The sequence below is a fragment of the Centruroides sculpturatus genome, unplaced genomic scaffold (assembly GCF_000671375.1).
Source record: "Centruroides sculpturatus isolate CEXI.00-Female unplaced genomic scaffold, Cexi_2.0 scaffold2186, whole genome shotgun sequence".
Classification (NCBI taxonomy): domain Eukaryota; kingdom Metazoa; phylum Arthropoda; class Arachnida; order Scorpiones; family Buthidae; genus Centruroides; species Centruroides sculpturatus.
Genome location: NW_019386794.1, coordinates 2,458 through 22,930, shown reverse-complemented (window position 1 = coordinate 22,930; position 20,473 = coordinate 2,458). Strand labels below are relative to the sequence as shown.

Genomic DNA, 20,473 nt, shown 5'->3' with positions numbered 1-20,473 from the left:
ATATACATAAGTAAATTAAACATTAACTTTTTTTTATACAATAAACAATGATATTGAAAATTAAGATTCTTATAAAACACAGTATATATCAATAAATTAAACATAAAAATCTTTTATGCATTTTTTTTCCTTTTTTAAATAAGAACAAAAAAATAAATTAAATATGACATTTTTTTTAATAAGAAAAAACTAGAAATAAATTAAAGAAAAAGTTTTTTCCTTTTTGAAATGAGAAAAAACAAGAAATAAATTAAAGAAAAACTTTTTTCTTTTTTTAATGCAAACAAACAACAAATAAATTAAAGAAAAACTTCTTCTAAATCAGAAAAAAAATAAATAAATCCGAAATAAACTATTTTATCGGAATTATTTGCTTCTCTCATCAATAATATTATTCTTTTCACTTTCCATAAGAGAAAAATCTCCAAACTCTGCAGTAGTAGTAACAGAATAGATCCACACATTTTGTCTGTTGCTGAAAAAAAAAAAAAGTAATTTCATAAATAAAAATATTTATATTTATTTCAAAAATTTTAGATATATATCATGAAGTTTGCATAAATTTTAAGAAGAATGGAAAATTCAAAATCAGTAAAATAATTTTAAATTTTATCTTAATAAATAAAATATAAATAGTAAAAAATATAATTTAATGAAAATTAATCCATTACAAAAAGTTTAATTAATTCAGACTAACATATAGAAAAATGTGAAAATGTGGTCGAAAAAAAAAGTATAACATAAGATGAAAACACGTGTTTACTTTAACCTAGACAAACAGGAAAATATTTTCTAACCTCTTTTAAATTTTACAATGGATCCTTTTTCTGTCAAAATATTCTCATTTTCATCTACAATTTCTTCTGTTTTAATAAAATTGTTCAAATTTTGAGTGCTGGTTTTTTCTACGCTCCAAAGTATTTCTGAAAAACACAATATTGTATGTTTAGTGTCTGTGTTGCATTTTTCTCTTTGTAAAATATATGATGCAGCCATTAAGTATAAATTATACAAGAATCATCACGCTTCTCAAACATGCAGTTACATTATTCGTACAAAGTGAACACAAGATTTCGAATACTAATCAGCAATTTAAGAAGGGGGTGATTCAATGAGTGACAAAATTCAAATTTTATTTAAACAGATACAACAAAAATTAGAATATTTTTCATTCAACAAAGAAACTTCTGCTTAAGTAAAATAAATTCTAAAGTATTCTTACACTCTAATTTCATTAACAATGCAAGATACATTCATTATCTAATTTTATGTTAACATTTTTATACAGACGATTTTACGACTTTTCTTACTGTTTAATTATAAAACAAATTGAAAGACGTTGTGTTATAAAATTAAAAGCAATAACTTATCATCCTACCATGTCCATCATCATTATTGGTCATGATTTCGACATCTGGTTTAATAGAATCGGATGAAATACAATTATTTAATTGATTGTAAGAGTTGGATTCATCATCTGAATTCTGAAAAAATATTTCAATATATTTATTAAATTAAATATTAAATTTGATTCATAATATTCAACAGTTATTTAAATCTTTACTGACGATAATATAGAGGGTGTGCACTAGTAGGTATAGAGTTGGGAATTTAAAAAATGAAAATGTGGTCGAAAATGAAAGTATAACATGAAATGAAAACACGTGTTTAATTTAACCTAGACAAACAGAAAAATATTTTCTAACCTCTTTTTTACATTTTTGCGTGAATCCTTTTTCTGGCAAAATATTCTTATTTTTCTCCACGCTTTCTTCTGATTTAACTAAATTGTTTAACTTTTGCATGTTGTTTTTCCTAAATTTAAAATTTTGTCTTCTTATTTGTTCAGCACTGTCCTGAATAAATAAATGTATGTGTATATTCTGGTGTTAATATAGCAAAGTTGCACTTATCAGGTTTGTCAACCTGATAAGTACAAAATTTAAACTTTCAAATGATAAAAAAATTAAAAAATAATTAAATTAACTTTAAACTTACAACAGAAAATTCATCAGAAATTTCAAAATTTGTTTCTGTGGACACATTTGCCTCCGCCTTCTGATTCGCTTAAANAATAATTTTAAATTTTATCTTAATAAATAAAATATAAATAGTAAAAAATATAATTTAATGAAAATTAATCCATTACAAAAAGTTTAATTAATTCAGACTAACATATAGAAAAATGTGAAAATGTGGTCGAAAAAAAAAGTATAACATAAGATGAAAACACGTGTTTACTTTAACCTAGACAAACAGGAAAATATTTTCTAACCTCTTTTAAATTTTACAATGGATCCTTTTTCTGTCAAAATATTCTCATTTTCACCTACGATTTCTTCTGATTTAATAAAATTGTTCAAATTTTGAGTGCTGGTTTTTTCTACGCTCCAAAGTATTTCTGAAAAACACAATATTGTATGTTTAGTGTCTGTGTTGCATTTTTCTCTTTGTAAAATATATGATGCAGCCATTAAGTATAAATTATACAAGAATCATCACGCTTCTCAAACATGCAGTTACATTATTCGTACAAAGTGAACACAAGATTTCGAATACTAATCAGCAATTTAAGAAGGGGGTGATTCAATGAGTGACAAAATTCAAATTTTATTTAAACAGATACAACAAAAATTAGAATATTTTTCATTCAACAAAGAAACTTCTGCTTAAGTAAAATAAATTCTAAAGTATTCTTACACTCTAATTTCATTAACAATGCAAGATACATTCATTATCTAATTTTATGTTAACATTTTTATACAGACGATTTTACGACTTTTCTTACTGTTTAATTATAAAACAAATTGAAAGACGTTGTGTTATAAAATTAAAAGCAATAACTTATCATCCTACCATGTCCATCATCATTATTGGTCATGATTTCGACATCTGGTTTAATAGAATCGGATGAAATACAATTATTTAATTGATTGTAAGAGTTGGATTCATCATCTGAATTCTGAAAAAATATTTCAATATATTTATTAAATTAAATATTAAATTTGATTCATAATATTCAACAGTTATTTAAATCTTTACTGACGATAATATAGAGGGTGTGCACTAGTAGGTATAGAGTTGGGAATTTAAAAAATGAAAATGTGGTCGAAAATGAAACTATAACATGAGATGAAAACACGTGTTTAATTTAACCTAGACAAACAGAAAAATATTTTCTAACCTCTTTTTTACATTTTTGCGTGAATCCTTTTTCTGGCAAAATATTCTTATTTTTCTCCACGCTTTCTTCTGATTTAACTAAATTGTTTAACTTTTGCATGTTGTTTTTCCTAAATTTAAAATTTTGTCTTCTTATTTGTTCAGCACTGTCCTGAATAAATAAATGTATGTGTATATTCTGGTGTTAATATAGCAAAGTTGCACTTATCAGGTTTGTCAACCTGATAAGTACAAAATTTAAACTTTCAAATGATAAAAAAATTAAAAAATAATTAAATTAACTTTAAACTTACAACAGAAAATTCATCAGAAATTTCAAAATTTGTTTCTGTGGACACATTTGCCTCCGCCTTCTGATTCGCTTAAAATTTCTCTTTCTAAATTATTCTGAGATATTGGTGACATTTGTGTCATTTGAACACTACTTTCATCAGCTCCTTCAATTTCACGTTCCGAATCTAAAATATAAAAATTCAAAATCAAAATAAAATATCTTTATTTTAAATTTCTAAATAATAAAAACGCAATCCGTGTTTCAGTCTGTAACGATCACTTAAATTAGTAGTTTAATCATTATTAAGTTCAAAATCAAAACCTAGTTTTCTATAACATGAAAAACTGCAAAACAACCGTGAATAAATTTAGCAAATAAGTAGTCAAATATTTGAAAGAATTTGCTGCTATTAAAGACATTCTTTATTTTATGTATGACGTTTTATTATTTCTAATTAGTTATGCAGAGTGCATAACTATGTATAACCACGACGGGAAATGTTGTTAGGGTGTCAAGAATTACAATACGACATTGGTCACTGACCACTAATGTTAAAATATTGAAAAAACTACAGTATAACATTTCGAGTATAAATAGTCTCTTGGTGGTCGAATTGAAAAATTAATTCCATGACATTTTACTTCCTTAATTAAATATGTAACGAAATCAAAAATCTAAATGATAGATATATTAGCAACCAGAGACAGGAACATTGATCGAAGATCCTACAAATATAAAACACTGCTTTGATTTACTATATTTTTTAAAATAAACTTTTAATTATTTGGGTAAATTTTTCTAGCCTTTGTCAGAGAGACAGTGGAAACAATTTTATTACTATTATTGTGATTACTCAGGATTTATTTCTTCATAATTTGAAGTTTAGACTATTTACAAAAAGTCATAATTAACTTTTGAGTCCATCTTTATCCTTATTACACTACAGTGTAATAAGGATAGTCAGAAATAAGTGTCAGAAACCTACAGAGAAAGGCTAACACTTGATCTTTTTTAACCATTGGAATTTTTTACCTGTGTTTTAAGAAGAGTTCTTCAAAGCAGAAATTTTTTGTGACTGTTACTTCTATGGTAGTGTAATAAAAATAAAGATGGACTCAAAAGTTAATTATGACTTTTTGTAAATAGTCTAAACTTCAAATTATCAATTTTATTACTGTATATAGATTCTGGCTCTGCTGTGATAAAGACCCTAGCATAGGTTTCAAGAATACACAGTGTATCTATCCTCTGTGTCAATGATCTTGTCGGATGTTATGTGACTGTTTATGTAAATACTAATATACTTGCTTGAGATTTATATCCATCTATTTCTATTGCAATATGCAAAATATTTACCAGTAGGAAGCTCTTGCTCCGATTCTTCCTCAGCCACAGCCATTTTGGATGACAGCCCATGACCGATTACTTGACAAGGTGTACTTCCGATCATTCCAGCGGGTGGCTCGTAAGCAAACAGTCCATTAAGCGAAACATAATACAGTATATTAGGAAAGCGCACACTTCTCTTCAATCCTGGAGGTGGCCCAAAAACGATCAGGCGATAAGGCGCTCCATAACTAGTTCCTTCAGGCAGAGGCGCACTTCCTATCATTCCAGGTGGCCTATATGCTATCTGTTCACGAGGCGAAATATAATAAATTACCTTAGGAGAAAGCACACTTCCAGTGAATTCAGGAGGTGGCCCATAAACTATCACTCCATAAGGTTCTAAATACCTAATTCTTTCAGGAAAACGTACATTTCTGACCATTCTGGGAGTTGACCCATAACCGATGTACTGAAATTTAAGCACAAAATTAATAAAAACTATTTTAATTATAACTTTAAACTTTAAATTTAAAAATGTTCTTGTAGACTTCAATATTGTTAAAAATTTTAACTTAATCTTTAACTGACAACAATTATTTTAAGTGAATAAAATATTCTCCAAATTACAAAAGTAGTGATGATTTTTGTTTTCAAATAATTGAGGAGTGAAGCAATGTAAATGAATTAATACAAAAGTTTAAAGAAAAAGCAATGCTTTCCTTCTGTACAATTAACACGAAATTTTCTTGACATGCTATTTGAGTTTTCTTTTGATGAAAGTAAAAAGATATAATTTATAATTTTCTGATACACTCACCTGATTATTATCCATAAAATAAGAATTGCTAGGAAAAGGCAAGTTGCCCCGAAAAAATTCTCTTTGGAAATCTGTGAACGAACATTTCACAATTAAGTTATGTATTTTCGTAACACACCTATTGTATTAATGATACAGTAAACTACGAATACATTTACCGGCAACCTCTTTTAAAACTGTCAGTTGCCGTCTGTTAAAATATTTCTTTAAGAATCGTTTTATATTATTAATAATTATGAAATGGCAAAAGCTTAATTTTGACTAATAAAATCCTCATTAGGTCCAATTGCTCAAGGCGTACGACACACGAACTCCTCAATCTCTCACACCCTGGGCTTTTATCCATTAAAATATAATAGCTTCAGTGAGTATAGTATACAAACCTCGCTGAAAGCATTGAGAAATTTTCGACAAAAAGCACAGGAGTTATGCTGTGAACTGAATGAATCAAATCGTACCCCATACGCATACACTATCTTCCAGGCATACAGAAAAACACTCAAATTTTTTTATTTATTTTATTTTTATTCATTATTATTTTTTGCAGTTTTCGATGTGTCACAGTCCCTCCTATTTCAACATTGTAAACATATTGGGAAAATCAAACACAGTACTTTCCCCCTCTGTTATTTATAACATCGGAAAAGTAAAAATAATTATAACAATTAAAATTAATGTATCTTTATCTATTAAAGGCCATCGGGTATTTATTTAGTAAAGTAATTTTTACAAATAAGCATCACGAAAGGCAGCCTGAAATCTCGAAAATTATGCCACAAAAATTAGCATTGAAGCATTGTTTTGATTTCACTTAAGGACTTGCCATGAAACAACTAATGTAATTAAACACGAAATATGACGATTTAACTTACTTATTCCACTCATTTTCTCAAAATTCAATCGCTTTCAAAAAACTTTGAACCGCCAACAATCACTTCAAATAAACAACTCGTTTCAACAATTCTCAAAATTGTATTGTTAAGAGTTATTGTGACTATTAGGGTGCCTCTAGCGAGGTAAATAGAAGCTGGCAGTTTGGTTGGAATTCCCATCATAGCGGGTAGGATAGGAGGTGACGTTTATGGGTTTTATGACGGAAGATCTCTGCCGACTCGTACTGTGCTATCTGACTGTATATTTTCAATTTAAACAAACGTTGTTTTGTTTACAACGTGTCTAGTTTCGTTTGAGAACCCGTAACGTAGTGTTACAACAGTTAATATATCAATGGAAAACCACGTGCCACGCGATTAGATAAATGCTGAACACCTTGCAAAAACTATTTTTTTTACCAAAAATTTATTTATTATTTATAATTATCTCCACAATTACTTTTGCTTACATTTTCTTGGTAAAAATAGAATCCGAATTGCTTCCGTAGTTTTTACATCGCCACGTGTTGTATTGGGCACGGGATGTGAATTTAAAAAAACAAATACACACACGTTTAGTAAACGAGAGTGAATAAACATTTGTGAGAATAGAAAATAGCAATTATTAGTTTAAGTCGACTATGTATTCTATTCGTAGTAAATTTAAATATATAAATGGCCAAGACAACGCACTTGACACAACTAGCATGTGATCGCAGGATTAGTGATAAATTCAGGGGCCATATTTTGGTCATCGTCTCTCGTCTCTGAGAGACAGTGTCGACATCTCAAACTGGTCTCTGATTGAATAATGATTTGTCACGTTTCCGGAGATCATCGCAACTCTCCAAACACGATTCTTTACTTATTGCAAGAGGAATACCTGCTGCAATAAGTAAAGAAATCCCTTGATTGGACTCATATTGCAATCAACGCATTTCCAGCTGTTAAATACAATGAGGAATCATTTGTAAATAGAAAGGGAATTTAATAAACTATTCCAATCTGAGTAGAATACTTCAAAATCAGTGTATAATCATCTTTTTGGATCCTGGGAATCGCTTTCATTTAGCAAAGATTTCCAACCTCATTTAATAGGCCATCTTCAGGCTGTAATTTCATTGGAACGTCTTAACCGTTAAATATTGTTCTAAATACAATTAAAGAATAATAATGTTTTAAGTATTTGAATATAAAGCAAAAATAACTAAAAATTAATATATATAACGAGTAACAGTAAAATGTATAATAAGTAACTCAAAAATATACAAAAAGATGCAGTAGAAATGAAGTAATTTTGGTCTTCCCACAAACTAATATTTATTGAATGTACTTTCATGCCGCTGGTAAACCGTCCGCATCTTTTGCTTTAATGCAATTACCTTTCAACGTGCTTTTGTATATTTCAAGTTTTTCAGCGTTCTGTGTTAACGTAGGCGAGTGTGCAACAGTGGCGTGCAATGATATTTGATGAGAGGGATGCTGTGTTTCCATTAAAATTATAAAAAAACCTAATCATTGGAAGCGTTATACGAAATTTTGGTATGTAGCATCCACGAGCTAAAGGGCATAAATCAGGTGGCTCTGTAATGCGCGAATGAGTAAAATAATCTGGCTGCTTTACACAATTCAAATATTTTGTCCGTGGGAGCTGTCTCGTATTTGACAATACGGCGCTTCCATTGGGAATATGCGTATACGAATTTATATTCAAATATACAATAGCAAACTTATCATTGTTTTTCACATGCATAGGAATTTGTAATAAAATAGATTATGTGGTTATAATAAAATACTATAGTTTGCAACTTGAATTATTTAGTAAGTAAAGAAAAATTAATAATTAAAGTTGCCATGTGTGTGAGTGAATACACTATATAGTTGGTGTTCAAGTTGCAAATCAATTGCCAACACGATTTCATGCGTACTAAAAATATTATATATTAAAGAATACAAAGGGAACGTCGCTTCCACAGCTTCCATGGACTGCGTACCACTGGTGCAAATACTAAATAATGTTAGTCTCTTCTCATTTTATCACCAAGCCCTCAGTCTGCACCATTCAGGAGAGTACCGTGTTATCGGATGCCATTCTCATGTTACATTGATGTGCTTTGAGTCAAAGTTTCAAGTTTTTTTGTAGTGACACCGAAGTAATCCTTGTCTATTCGCAACTGCATTTTTTCGTACTGTATCCTGTACACACCTGCCATTTCTTTGGTTTCTAGTTTATTCTTTTTGTTTCGTAATATTCGATACATAGTTGTGGCTTTTTTATAATCATATTGGACCCTTTATGTTTTACGATTTATTTCGTGATGTTAATTATACCTCTGTTAAAATGAATTTCATGATTTCACTTTTTTTTTAGATTTGTATCCTCAAACCGTCTAATCAGACCTTCTATCGAGTTAGTTTCATATCCTAGTTTGGTGGCTGTTTGTTTAATTCTGTTCAGCTCGTTCATTCTGTCTATTACATTCCCTCAATATAATAAAGCTCTTTTAATAAGTGTCCGGAATGCCGCAACCTGGTATATAAAAATCATTCGAATTGTAAGGGATGTATCAGGTCAGTCCATAAGTTCGTGCACATTTTTATCTACAAAAAAAGCAACAAAAAATTTTAATTAAATCTTATTTCAATCTATAATGTATTCACTATTATTTTGTACTATTTCTTGCCATCTTGATGGTAGCTTTTTAATCCCGTCTTTGTAAAATGATTTCGGTTTTGAATCAAAATATCCAGAAATAGCCTTTTTTACATTGTTCTCATCCTCAAAAGTTTTTCCTTTTAAAAAATTCTGCAAACTCTGAAAAAGATGATAATCACTTGGAGCAATATCTGGCAAATATGGTGGATGAAATAAAATTTCCAAGTTGAAGCTTTTGAGTTGAGCAATTGACGTTGTTGTCAGTTAGCTTTTGACAATTTATGTGGTATCCGTTTTCCTAGCTTTGAAACTTCCAACTTGTGGTAGATGTCTATGAACAGTTCCATGAGACGAATTTAAACGTTCCGCAATTTCATCAACTATTAAAGATGGTTCTGCTTCAACTAGTGCAGAGAGAGCATCATCATCAAAGTCAACAGGTCTTTCAGTACGAGCCTTGTCCTCCACACTAAAATCCTTATTTCTAAATCTTTCAAACCACTTCTGCGCAGTCCTTACACTAATTACAGTTTGATTATGAACAGTATTTAATTTTTTGGCTGCATTTGTAGCATTCTCATCACTTAAAAATAAAAAGTATAAAACATGTCTCTTATATTCATCTGTTACTTCCATTTTAACGAAAATAAACAAACTGAAATGTTCCCAATTCTGAACAGTATTATATAAATGAAATCCAATTTAACACTTCAGTGTAAAAAGTATCACATTAGATTGGCATTTTTAACAGCAAAACAAGATTTTTCTCAAGGTCATAGAATACGCACGAACTTATGGACTGACCTGATATAATGAGCTGTGTGTTGGATTGATGTATACACTTGTCTTTATCCTTACGTTTTTAAACTCTACGTTTATATCTAAAATATGCAGTTGTAGCAAGCTTTTGTGTTCTACTTTCAATTTCAGCCCATCTTTGTTACTGTTAATTATGCGAATTTAGAGAAATAATTTAATCGTTTAAAAATGGTTTTAGTCAAACATTTTTTGTTTATATCAAATTTTTCTGTCAATCTATCATTATTTTCATGAACTTCAATTTCCCTTCTAAATTTTCTTTTATGTTCGACTTCGCCACATTTATGGCACTTTATAATTGATTATTCTTTTGATCTATGATCACTGAACATACAGATTGCACATAACCGCTTTACACTAGGATACTCCACTGGGAACCTGCATATTCAATTGTGCACATAATTGGAAATCTTTTTTCTCTTCTGTACTTTTACCGGTCTGTATCTCGCTATTCGGCATAAAAACTCTCTTCGTATTCGTACTTTTCCATACTCTGACATTTTTTCTATCTATTTTCTTGTTATTTCATAGGGTGTGTGTAATAACTGAACTCTTAATATATCCCCTCTATCTGATTTACTTTTTATTTTCTTTCCAGCTTTAGTTTCCATCTAGAATTTTTCATTTTAGTTCTTTATTAGATGCCACAACTATGCATATTCTTTCTGTGATTTTATCCACTTGTACAATTTCTCTGGAATCATTCAAGATAGCCAACATGTACATAATGAATTCTGTCCAATCCACATTATCTTGCGTACTAATACGCAAAACTAATTCACTAATCTTATTTTTCGTCTTCACTTTAATAAACATGTAAGTGAATATCTCACAAAATAAAAATAATTTCTGTGTTCTTACAGATTCGCTGATCAAGCAGAAGTCCGAGGTAACAAAGTTCAAGTCCAAGCACTCAAGAGTTCAGACACTAGTCTAGACGAATCAGCAACAAGTTCAGTGGAGCCAGCCAAAAACGAAATCCAGCCAAAGCAGGAACAGCGGTCAAAGAGGAAGGACCAGGAATAGGGACCAATCACCACGCAGGAAGCGAGTACCCAAGGCAGCAAAGGACTACTGCACGTAAGTCGCCCAAGGCAGACAAGAACAATATGAATTAGCTGAGTCAGGTAAGTATCCTTTTTTAAGAATAGCCTTATAGGCTGCAAGACATTTATTGACAGGAACAACCACTAACATCGGAACCAGCGGTTCACTTCTCTTTTTGGTCTGATGAGCTTATAAGATCGATTTCAATTGCAATACTGTATTAAATTTTCCGTAGTGTACAATATAATGATACACCATACAGAGGACCCACACAATTCACCAAAGATGGTCCAATCAAAAAATCGTTAATATATAGGCTTCCTAGAGGCAAGCAGCCAAGTAAGCGAAAGAACGAACAAACAGCTTAACAAAGCAAACCTATACTGAAATTCCTTCTAACTCAATTCACATTTTATAAAAAAAAACTAAAAATATGTGTGTCATCATGACAGTACGAATTTCATCGTAATCTGCTATTTTTTCCACATACATATTAGATTTGATCGAGTTCTGTTCATTTGTCCAGAGAGATCAATTTTATCAATATTTTTCATTTCACTTAATATACTACTAACAATATACAATTTTTTCCCCTACTATTCTCTATTTATTTACTATTGTATAGAATTATAGTTTTTGCTATTTGCTTCTGTATGCCTAAGAGCAGGGTGATCACCTGTAAAGTTCTGTATACCTGGCGATATTTTGTTACATCACCATCATTTGCACTCTACTGATCACACACACAATCTCTTCTAAATAAAAATTGTCTTCATCGCTTGATTTGTACAATAAGCTTGTTTCTGCAACAATAAATTTACCCAAATTATACAAATAGAATACACCCAAACTGAGCAGTACCAGTTCCAGAGATGTGTTAATTTTGTATTCTAATTTTGATCCTATGATATTCAGTGATTTGTCTAAATCACATTCTCAATAAACAATTTTCTAGTAGAATAAAAGTTGTTATAGGAAGTCTTATTGGCTCATTATTTACGTATTTGAAAGAGATTTTCTGGCAACAAATATGCCGCCATAAAAGTGGATACATTTTACAATATTCATTACACTAACGAGCAGTGATGTGCCCTCCATGGAAGTTGTGGAAGTTTGTTTGTTAAAAAGTACACATTGTGCGATTATTTTCATATGTACTTTTGAATTACTTAAAATTAATATTTTATTATAATTGCATAATATATTTTATTACAAATTTCTACACATGTGAAAAACAATAATAATGTGAGATTTATAAGCAACTCAAGTTTTTTATTTTAAATTGGATACATGTTTAAACCAAAACCCCAAGGTGAGATTTCACTCATTTTCCTTCAGCAAGTAAATGAATCTCAGAAATCGTTAAAGTGAGAGAGAATATTTAATAGAATAGTGACGTCAGAAAATCATTAATTTGCTATAAATTTTTAGTTTTTTTAGATAAATATTTTCTAATCTTTCCACATAATGGCTACCAAAAAGGGAAATGTGTCACACTTCCGACACAAGGGAAGTTGAATTTCCTTTCTCATTAATCCTTATCACAAAACTTAGGCTTCACACTGGATGTTCATCCCCTCTGAACATAACCCACACACATCCTGTTGACATGTGGAAAATTCTTCCTTTATATTGACTTAACATTGAAATATATTGAAGTCCTTCCGTTGATCGAGGAGTTGGTCAGAGATTTTCATAGATTTGTATACAGCGCATGATTTTGTTCACACGTTTTGAAAACTGTGCTTTCTGTCTAAACCTTTCTACATTTTGCAGAGAAGTTTGTTAGGAAACTGATGCTATTAAATTTTGCAGGTAAAAGGTCGAGGGGGTGGGGAGATAGTGGGATAGTTGCTGTTTTATTTGTATTTAATGCTATTAAATTTTCATTAAAATAATGGGTAATTATGTAAACAGTGTATCGTTACCATTTCATCTTCTGAAACTTTCATTAGGCATTATGAATAAGTTTAATGGTTCATTAATATAAAACAAGCATTACTAAATTTCGGATAGATTGAATTATTTCTCAAAATCAGTATATTACTTGATTACATTAGTTTATTTAATTGATCATATTCTTTATGTCATACATAAATATTTAGATTTCTACAAACAGCATTCTAGATACTGTCATAAATTTAGAATTTTCCATCAATTTTGATAATGACTAATGGATAATAAATATAACTAAAGTAAACCAGACATTGACATCATTAGTTATAGCGAATGGTTGTTTTAAAGGCCAATAAACTTAAATCAGATTTGAAACTGTTCAGAGTTTAATTTGATTAATAATAGTTTCTTATCACAGTATAATGCATGCTAGCATTAAGCACAGATGTACGATGTTTTTGTCTCAGAAATTATGTCAAAATCTCCAGTAAAGTCTAGTAAAGTCTTTAACAAGCAATCAAAAATTAGAAGTTTTGATTCCTTATTTACCTTTACACAATCAAACACACAAGATTTTTGCCTAAAAAATTATTTGTAGAAGAAGAACTAATTCTCTAAAACTTAGTGATTGAAATTTTGAAAATTATCATTACAGCGCTTTCTTTAATTCACTATCCTCTCATTGTGTTATTATATTTATAAAATGCTGAGGGCTCATTGTCAGGCAATCAGGTAAACCGCCATTAATACTGCTGGATAAGCGAACCAATGACATAGTTCGTTTCAAAATTAAACGAAAATGTCATTCATTGGTTCTGCTGATCCACCCATATTGAAACTGCTTTACTATATAACCTGCCTTAAATTTTCGGTTTTCTATATAACAAATCTTAGCCAAATCGACTCTACTGTTCATACTAATTCCGCACGTAAAGAAGAATATTATCAATTAGATAAACTAGAAAAATTAAGTAATGAAAGCGCTTTTAAAAAATAATTTAATCTACTCGAAATTTAGTAATGATTGTTTTATATTAATGAACCGTTAAGCTTATTTATAATGTATATCTTTCCTAAGATTAAATGAAAACAATAGCATGTAAATTTTTTTTTATAAAACCCAAGTAGAATTAGAAAATGATATAACACAAGTTACATATTTTACTGGCTGCTGGTAGATTTTATTTAACGAGTAGTTTAACTGTTTCCGTTAGTAAAATTAAAGCAGTCTGTTTCAATTTTATTCAAACTTTTACTTTTTCGGCTGAAATACATAACAGAGGGAAAGTATGATTCTTCAAGAATTTTACATTTTTAGACTTAAGGCCTGGAAATAATTCAGTAATAATTTTCATTAATAATTCGGTAATAATTTCTGTATGTATGGATGTTAGTTTGGGTGGAAGATCACAACACTTCTATTAAATTGTGAAGCAGCCTACTTTCCTTGATGTGATCCTTGAACATAAGCTATCGTGGAAGCCTCACATTCAACATCTCACCAATAGGACTAATCTAATATTTAACAACCTCTTGCGTGTCGCTCGTAAAAGTTGGGGCTTGGACTACGAAGCGATTCACTGCATCTACGACTGTATGTTCATCCCGGTTATCTGTTATAGCTTGGCTGTGTGGGGTGAAGCTGTAAGCCACTATTCTATTCACAGACGGCTGAGGACCGCCGAACGCCATGCACTGATTTGTCTGACACGCAATTACAGGACAGTATCGAACGCAGTGCTGCCAGTTATTGCTGGGAAACCTCCAATTCTATAGGATATCTACACCATGGGTAGGTTCTATGTTTCAAAAGGAAAAAGTGCTACTCTTCTGGGTGTCTAGTTTGATACTCACACATCAAGGTTGACTATCACTTTAGTTACCTAGTTACTACTTTACCCCATCCTGCATTTAGAAGTGGTATCGGCATGGTCAACGGCCCTCTGACATAAAGGTCTTCAAAGACGGACAAAGACTTCACAATGTACAGCTGGTGCATTTGTTATCTTTTCTTGGGCATGGAGATGCATGATGGTACTTTCAGCCTTCATCCAGAGTGCTTGGCGTTTCTGGCGAAAATTGTTGCTGTCCTTATGTCTGTTCAGTATTACAACGACGAGTATAAGAAGAAACTCATCAACATCAGCACAGATAGTGCCGCCACTGTGTAGATCATGCAGGATAAAGACACCACCCACACAATTGCTAGAGACATCATCTCTGTTGCCTCCCTGTATTCTAACAACTTTGTGACCAGACGGTCGGCAACACGTCATGATGCCACTTCAGGACTGACATCACTGTATCCTTTAAGGCCAATACAGAGACCTATTTGGTTCCGATTCTCTGCACAAGCGGTCGCGTATGTAGACCTCCAGGGTCCGGAATGGAGACTGATTGAGATAGGCTGGAAGAAGTGCACATTACAACTTAATTAGAAAGGAAAATACCTGTTTATTTATATATTATTTACATTTATATTAGCTTTCAAATAAAGGTTTAACTTTTCTATAGATATAGCATTCCCACTTCACACTTTCCTATCATTCCTTACTTTTCTTCCCTCTTCTCACTTCCTCTAAAACTCTTCATCCTTCCTTTTCAAAGGCTATGCCGTAAGGTTTGTCCTTCTAACACTTTTAAACATATCATATCATATATAGATATAGCATAACATGAATGTGTATGGAAGTTAACAGGTTCCGAGCTTACAATTTATCGCGTGATGCAAAATACCTTCATCGGCTGCTTGATTTTTGTTGTTGATTATCGTAAAAATGATAATTTCTCAGTCTTTTTTTGTTGGTTGTTGAACTGGATCGTCTTGTTCAGGAAACGTCAACAGAACAAAGCAGTCGGCAATGGAGCACTCGCGTCAAAACAGAGGTCGATCAGCAAACTCTCCCTTCGATTTTCGATCTTCGTCTTTTTATTTCAGGGGTCCTCCCCCTTGATTTAGATGCCCTTTTTGGCAATGTTCAGTTTTTGACCAATGGACTAATTTAAAATGGAAGTTCCTAGTGACACTTTCACCTTTGAAAAGGAAGTAACTCCAGATAAAGATGCGATCACATTATTTCATTTTTATTAAACGTTCGGTAAATTTTTTTGTTAGAAAATTAGCTAAACTTCAAGCGTTATTTTATATAGATTATATTTTTTTTGTTGTAATTAAACAAAATTTCTGTCTCATCTGAGCTGTCACACCTTCAATATGAAATAGATCAGTGGTCATCAGGGTACTTCGGAAAAAGAGAAAGCAGATTTCCTTGCCCACACTGCTACAGAGAATTGTGAGTACATCTTTGCCTACTGCCAGCTTTTTTCCTCCAGTATTAAGCTGTTGCTATGGAACAGCATGGTTTAATGCTGGCAAAATGACTGGAATTCCTTGGCAGAGACTCATATTACTAGGCAACTCCTCCCAAACGTCAGCAATCGTCTGAAATGGAAGTGGATTCACCCACATCACCGCCTTACTCAATTCACAAACAAGCACAGACGTTTAAACGCCTACTTACACAGATTTAATAATAGTAACACGGACTGTTGTCCAGTCTGTGGTATTCGCAATGGGGTGTACCACTACCTCATTCGCTGTCTTATGCTTGAAAACTCCAATCAACCCCTTTACCAGCTGATTGGTCTTGCAAGTTGAAACTTTTAATGTCAGAAAAAAATAACTTTCATTTTCATTCAAGAACTGATCAGACTGTACTTTGCTATAATTGGTATCACCTAGGTGTATTGTGTTTGTACCACCGTCCATCTCATAATATGTATCATGTTTTTGGTTGTTGTTAATTAGCGTCTTCCTTGTCCTGTAAATACACAGTCTTGTTTATTATTTCGCTTTTTCTTGTTTCTATTTTTATACTTTATTACTTATTATGTAGGTTATCTGCTTTTTTTTGGGGTCAGCATGGGTCTTCAATGTATATCTTGTACAGTATTCCCAATTGTGCTTAGTGAGGTTGGGATCTAATAAAAATTATCTGACTGTCTGTCTGTGTGGAAGAGCACTACTTTCTTTGCCCTGTTTGAAGCTTAACTCCTGTGCTTTTTGTAAAAAATTTTAGACATTTTGCAAGGAGGTTTGTTTATTAGGGGATTGGTAGTATGAAATTTTGTTGATTAAAGGTCGGCAGGGTAGTAAGATAAAAGATGTCGTGTGTCGTATCTCTAGTAGGTTCAAACTTAATGACGAGTTTACTCGTTATTAGCATTTCAAATTTTTATAAAGTACATTCCTACCCTCAAAATTTAGGTTTTTGTCATTTTATAATAGTTAAAAGTATTAAAACTTTAAATAAAATATGAAAATAGATGGCGCTACCAAATTTCATGAAAAAGTCAAGCAACTCCTTGCTGGATTGTTTTTTGTAATTTTGTGATTTATCAGTCTGTAGACTAATTGTTCAATGGAGGTAACATATAGTGAGAAACATGACTTTGACATATCTGAGACAGAGTACCTATGAAAAATTTGTTCGGTTGCTTGCCTGGATTCAATTTCGGATACCCATTGATGCCTTTACCTCCTCCTCCACCCTTACTCTCAAGTTTTTTGTGTTGTACTCGAATTGACGTCATCGAACTCACTCGTGTTACTATGACCCACATAATCAGTAGTCTCGAGTTAAAGTGCGACTACGCAGACATGAATTTAGAGCGAGCGAGATGTTGCGAGCGATTTAGTTTTCACAAAGGAAACCATGCACAAACGAGAAGCGAGAAATAACACCTGGCAAGAGCGAATTTCTGGTTCTCGCACATCTGACAGGTTTTGATATTTATCGCGTCTCACCTCTTCTCGCCACACATTCTCGCTCACTCGCGTCTGCATAGTCGCACCCTTAGACCCGTCGATCGAACTCGAAAAGCAAGAGGAAATACATCATACTCACTTGGTTACGTATACCATTAAGCACGATGGGATTATTTACAATACATCTGGGTTTGCGACTGTAATGATTCGACCGATCAACTTAACTGTAACAAGTTGTAAACAAATTCACATAAATTAGTTTGCACCTGTTGCAGTTACTTTTGTTACAGCGATAAAGAAAATGGAGACCTCCAATGCTTTATTTAAAATAATCAGTGACAAACAGAAAGAAGTATTAGTCACATACATTGAAAACAACAAGAAAATGAACTCTGAAAAATTTGACAACGAGTTTACTAGGAAAAAACAATTAGATACGTGGAAAGAGTTAGTTGAAAAATTAAATGCGTGCTTTGGAGCAAAAAAATCCGTTGTGGAATGGAAAAAAGAAAGTATTTTAATTTAATCCTTTCTTAAGTTTTCTTCCTTGATCTGTTTCTTAAATTGTTCAACAAACTTAATACTTCTGATTAATAAATAATCTTAATATAGTNAAACTCAATTTAGCCGCTCCGTAGCGTGGCGCAGGGTCAGAGGAAAGTAGTTCGGCTGCTCATCTACTATTGGTCCAGACTCTATCAATCTTGTCGCGAAACGACGTTATAGGAGGTATGTTATACGACAGTTTCTACAATTTTTTCGCTACGTTATAGGAATTGTCGTTACAGGAACGTACGCTATAGGGGGGGTCGACTGTATATATGTAAGTCTTCTATCCATATTAACTATTAAAACATTAAACGAATTCATACATCTATAAAGCACAATATACAAAATATAAATTGCAAACATTTACAAAAAAAAATTCTCTCAGGTCTAATGGGACTTATAAATCCCAAACATGTTTTGATCTCTTACAGCTTACATACCATTAATTCTAAAAACTTAATACATCAAAATCAAACTACACATATCTAGAATATATATAAAAAAAATACAGACAAGTAGCTTTGAAATAATAAGTAGAATTAGGCAACAAAGAAAGCAATATCGGCTACAACAATTCAAACTACAAAATTTCTTTACATTATATGAAATGTTTTCAACAAAACTAAAACAGAAACAGTTTGAAAGTTACTATCCCATATAAGAGAAAAACAACACTTTGTACAATAAAAAAATGTAAATCCCAGTAAGCTATAATGCATACACAATGAGATAAAAAATTTCAAAGATAGTGGGACTAGAAAGTCCTGTCACGCAATAAAGGGTTAATTAAAATTTCATTTCAAAGAAATTATTATTAGCATTTTTGTAAATTATAAGTTCATTACAATGATAAGAATAAANGACTGTAATGATTCGACCGATCAACTTAACTGTAACAAGTTGTAAACAAATTCACATAAATTAGTTTGCACCTGTTGCAGTTACTTTTGTTACAGCGATAAAGAAAATGGAGACCTCCAATGCTTTATTTAAAATAATCAGTGACAAACAGAAAGAAGTATTAGTCACATACATTGAAAACAACAAGAAAATGAACTCTGAAAAATTTGACAACGAGTTTACTAGGAAAAAACAATTAGATACGTGGAAAGAGTTAGTTGAAAAATTAAATGCGTGCTTTGGAGCAAAAAAATCCGTTGTGGAATGGAAAAAAGAAAGTATTTTAATTTAATCCTTTCTTAAGTTTTCTTCCTTGATCTGTTTCTTAAATTGTTCAACAAACTTAATACTTCTGATTAATAAATAATCTTAATATAGTATCTATGCTCTTAATAATTTATACATATAATTTACTATCATTTTAATTCATTCTCTTTTTCTATGAATTACACTTCTTTTTAGTTTTGAAAAAATTTGCTGTATAATTTTATCAATAAATATTTTAGTGCTGGCTTGACATGAATAGAAATGCGAAAAAGAATGCATCGAGAATAAAAATCAGCAGAGGAAAACTGGGTGTGGTAGGGAATCAAATGAAAATTTATATTCTTTACAAGAAAGAATTATTTCTATAATGGAAGACACAGTGGTTTCGGGGCAGCAAAACTCTGTGGAATCCAAAGTTGAAGAATTTCAAACATATTGCAGACTGAGGTGAATAATAATCTTGAAATTTAAAATGAATAAAGACTAACGTGTTTTAAAAAACGTTATACTTCATTATTTTTCTGTATATAATGGAGAGTATTAATAATAAGTTTTGAAATTTCTATCAGTATTACTATCATCTCTGTTTATACAGTATTTTAAAAATGTAATTTATTATAATAATAGGAATCTACAGCACTGCCTGAAATTGAAAATATCATTGTCGCAAAAATAAATTTTATTTTTGATTCTGAAAAGGGTTAGTATACATCAAAATAATCTCATATACAAAATAATTATAACAAAAATTTATGATTTTCAAATGTTTTCGATTTATCTAACAGATAGGGAATATACAGATTTATCAAAAGGAGCGAGTCAGTGTAAGTAAATTTTTAAAATATTTTCAAATTACTTCATTATAGCAACTGTAGCATTAATTATAAGAACTAAATTTATAGAATCTGTTTTAAATTAACTGCATAGTATTAAGTCGTATTAATATACAAAGTTATAAGATTTAGTGTAAAAGAATTAATTTTTTAGTTAGCATGTACAAAGACTAAGTTTTCCATATGAATTTATGTTTTTTAGCTAAAGGAAGTAAAAGAAAACACATTTCTTCTGAAGAAGAATTAAGTGAAGCAAAGAAAAG

The 20,473-nt window shown here is 31.1% G+C and overlaps 1 protein-coding gene and 1 long non-coding RNA gene across 2 annotated transcripts; both read right to left on the bottom strand.

Moving 5' to 3' along the window:
- Window positions 1-792: 792 nt before the first annotated feature.
- On the bottom strand, window positions 793-2,044 carry LOC111615778. The gene is made up of 4 exons (XM_023357216.1): window positions 1,999-2,044; window positions 1,707-1,856; window positions 1,379-1,484; window positions 793-923 (listed from the first exon to the last, which is right to left on the bottom strand). The coding sequence occupies exons 2-4, from the start codon at window positions 1,803-1,805 to the stop codon at window positions 793-795; spliced, it is 336 nt and encodes a 111-aa protein (XP_023212984.1). The 5' UTR covers window positions 1,806-1,856; window positions 1,999-2,044.
- Window positions 2,045-2,867: 823 nt separating this feature from the next.
- LOC111615777 lies at window positions 2,868-5,217 on the bottom strand. The gene is made up of 4 exons (XR_002755135.1): window positions 4,814-5,217; window positions 3,477-3,641; window positions 3,185-3,334; window positions 2,868-2,962 (listed from the first exon to the last, which is right to left on the bottom strand). It is a non-coding gene; the product is annotated as an uncharacterized LOC111615777 (long non-coding RNA).
- Between the last annotated feature and the right edge of the window lie 15,256 nt (window positions 5,218-20,473).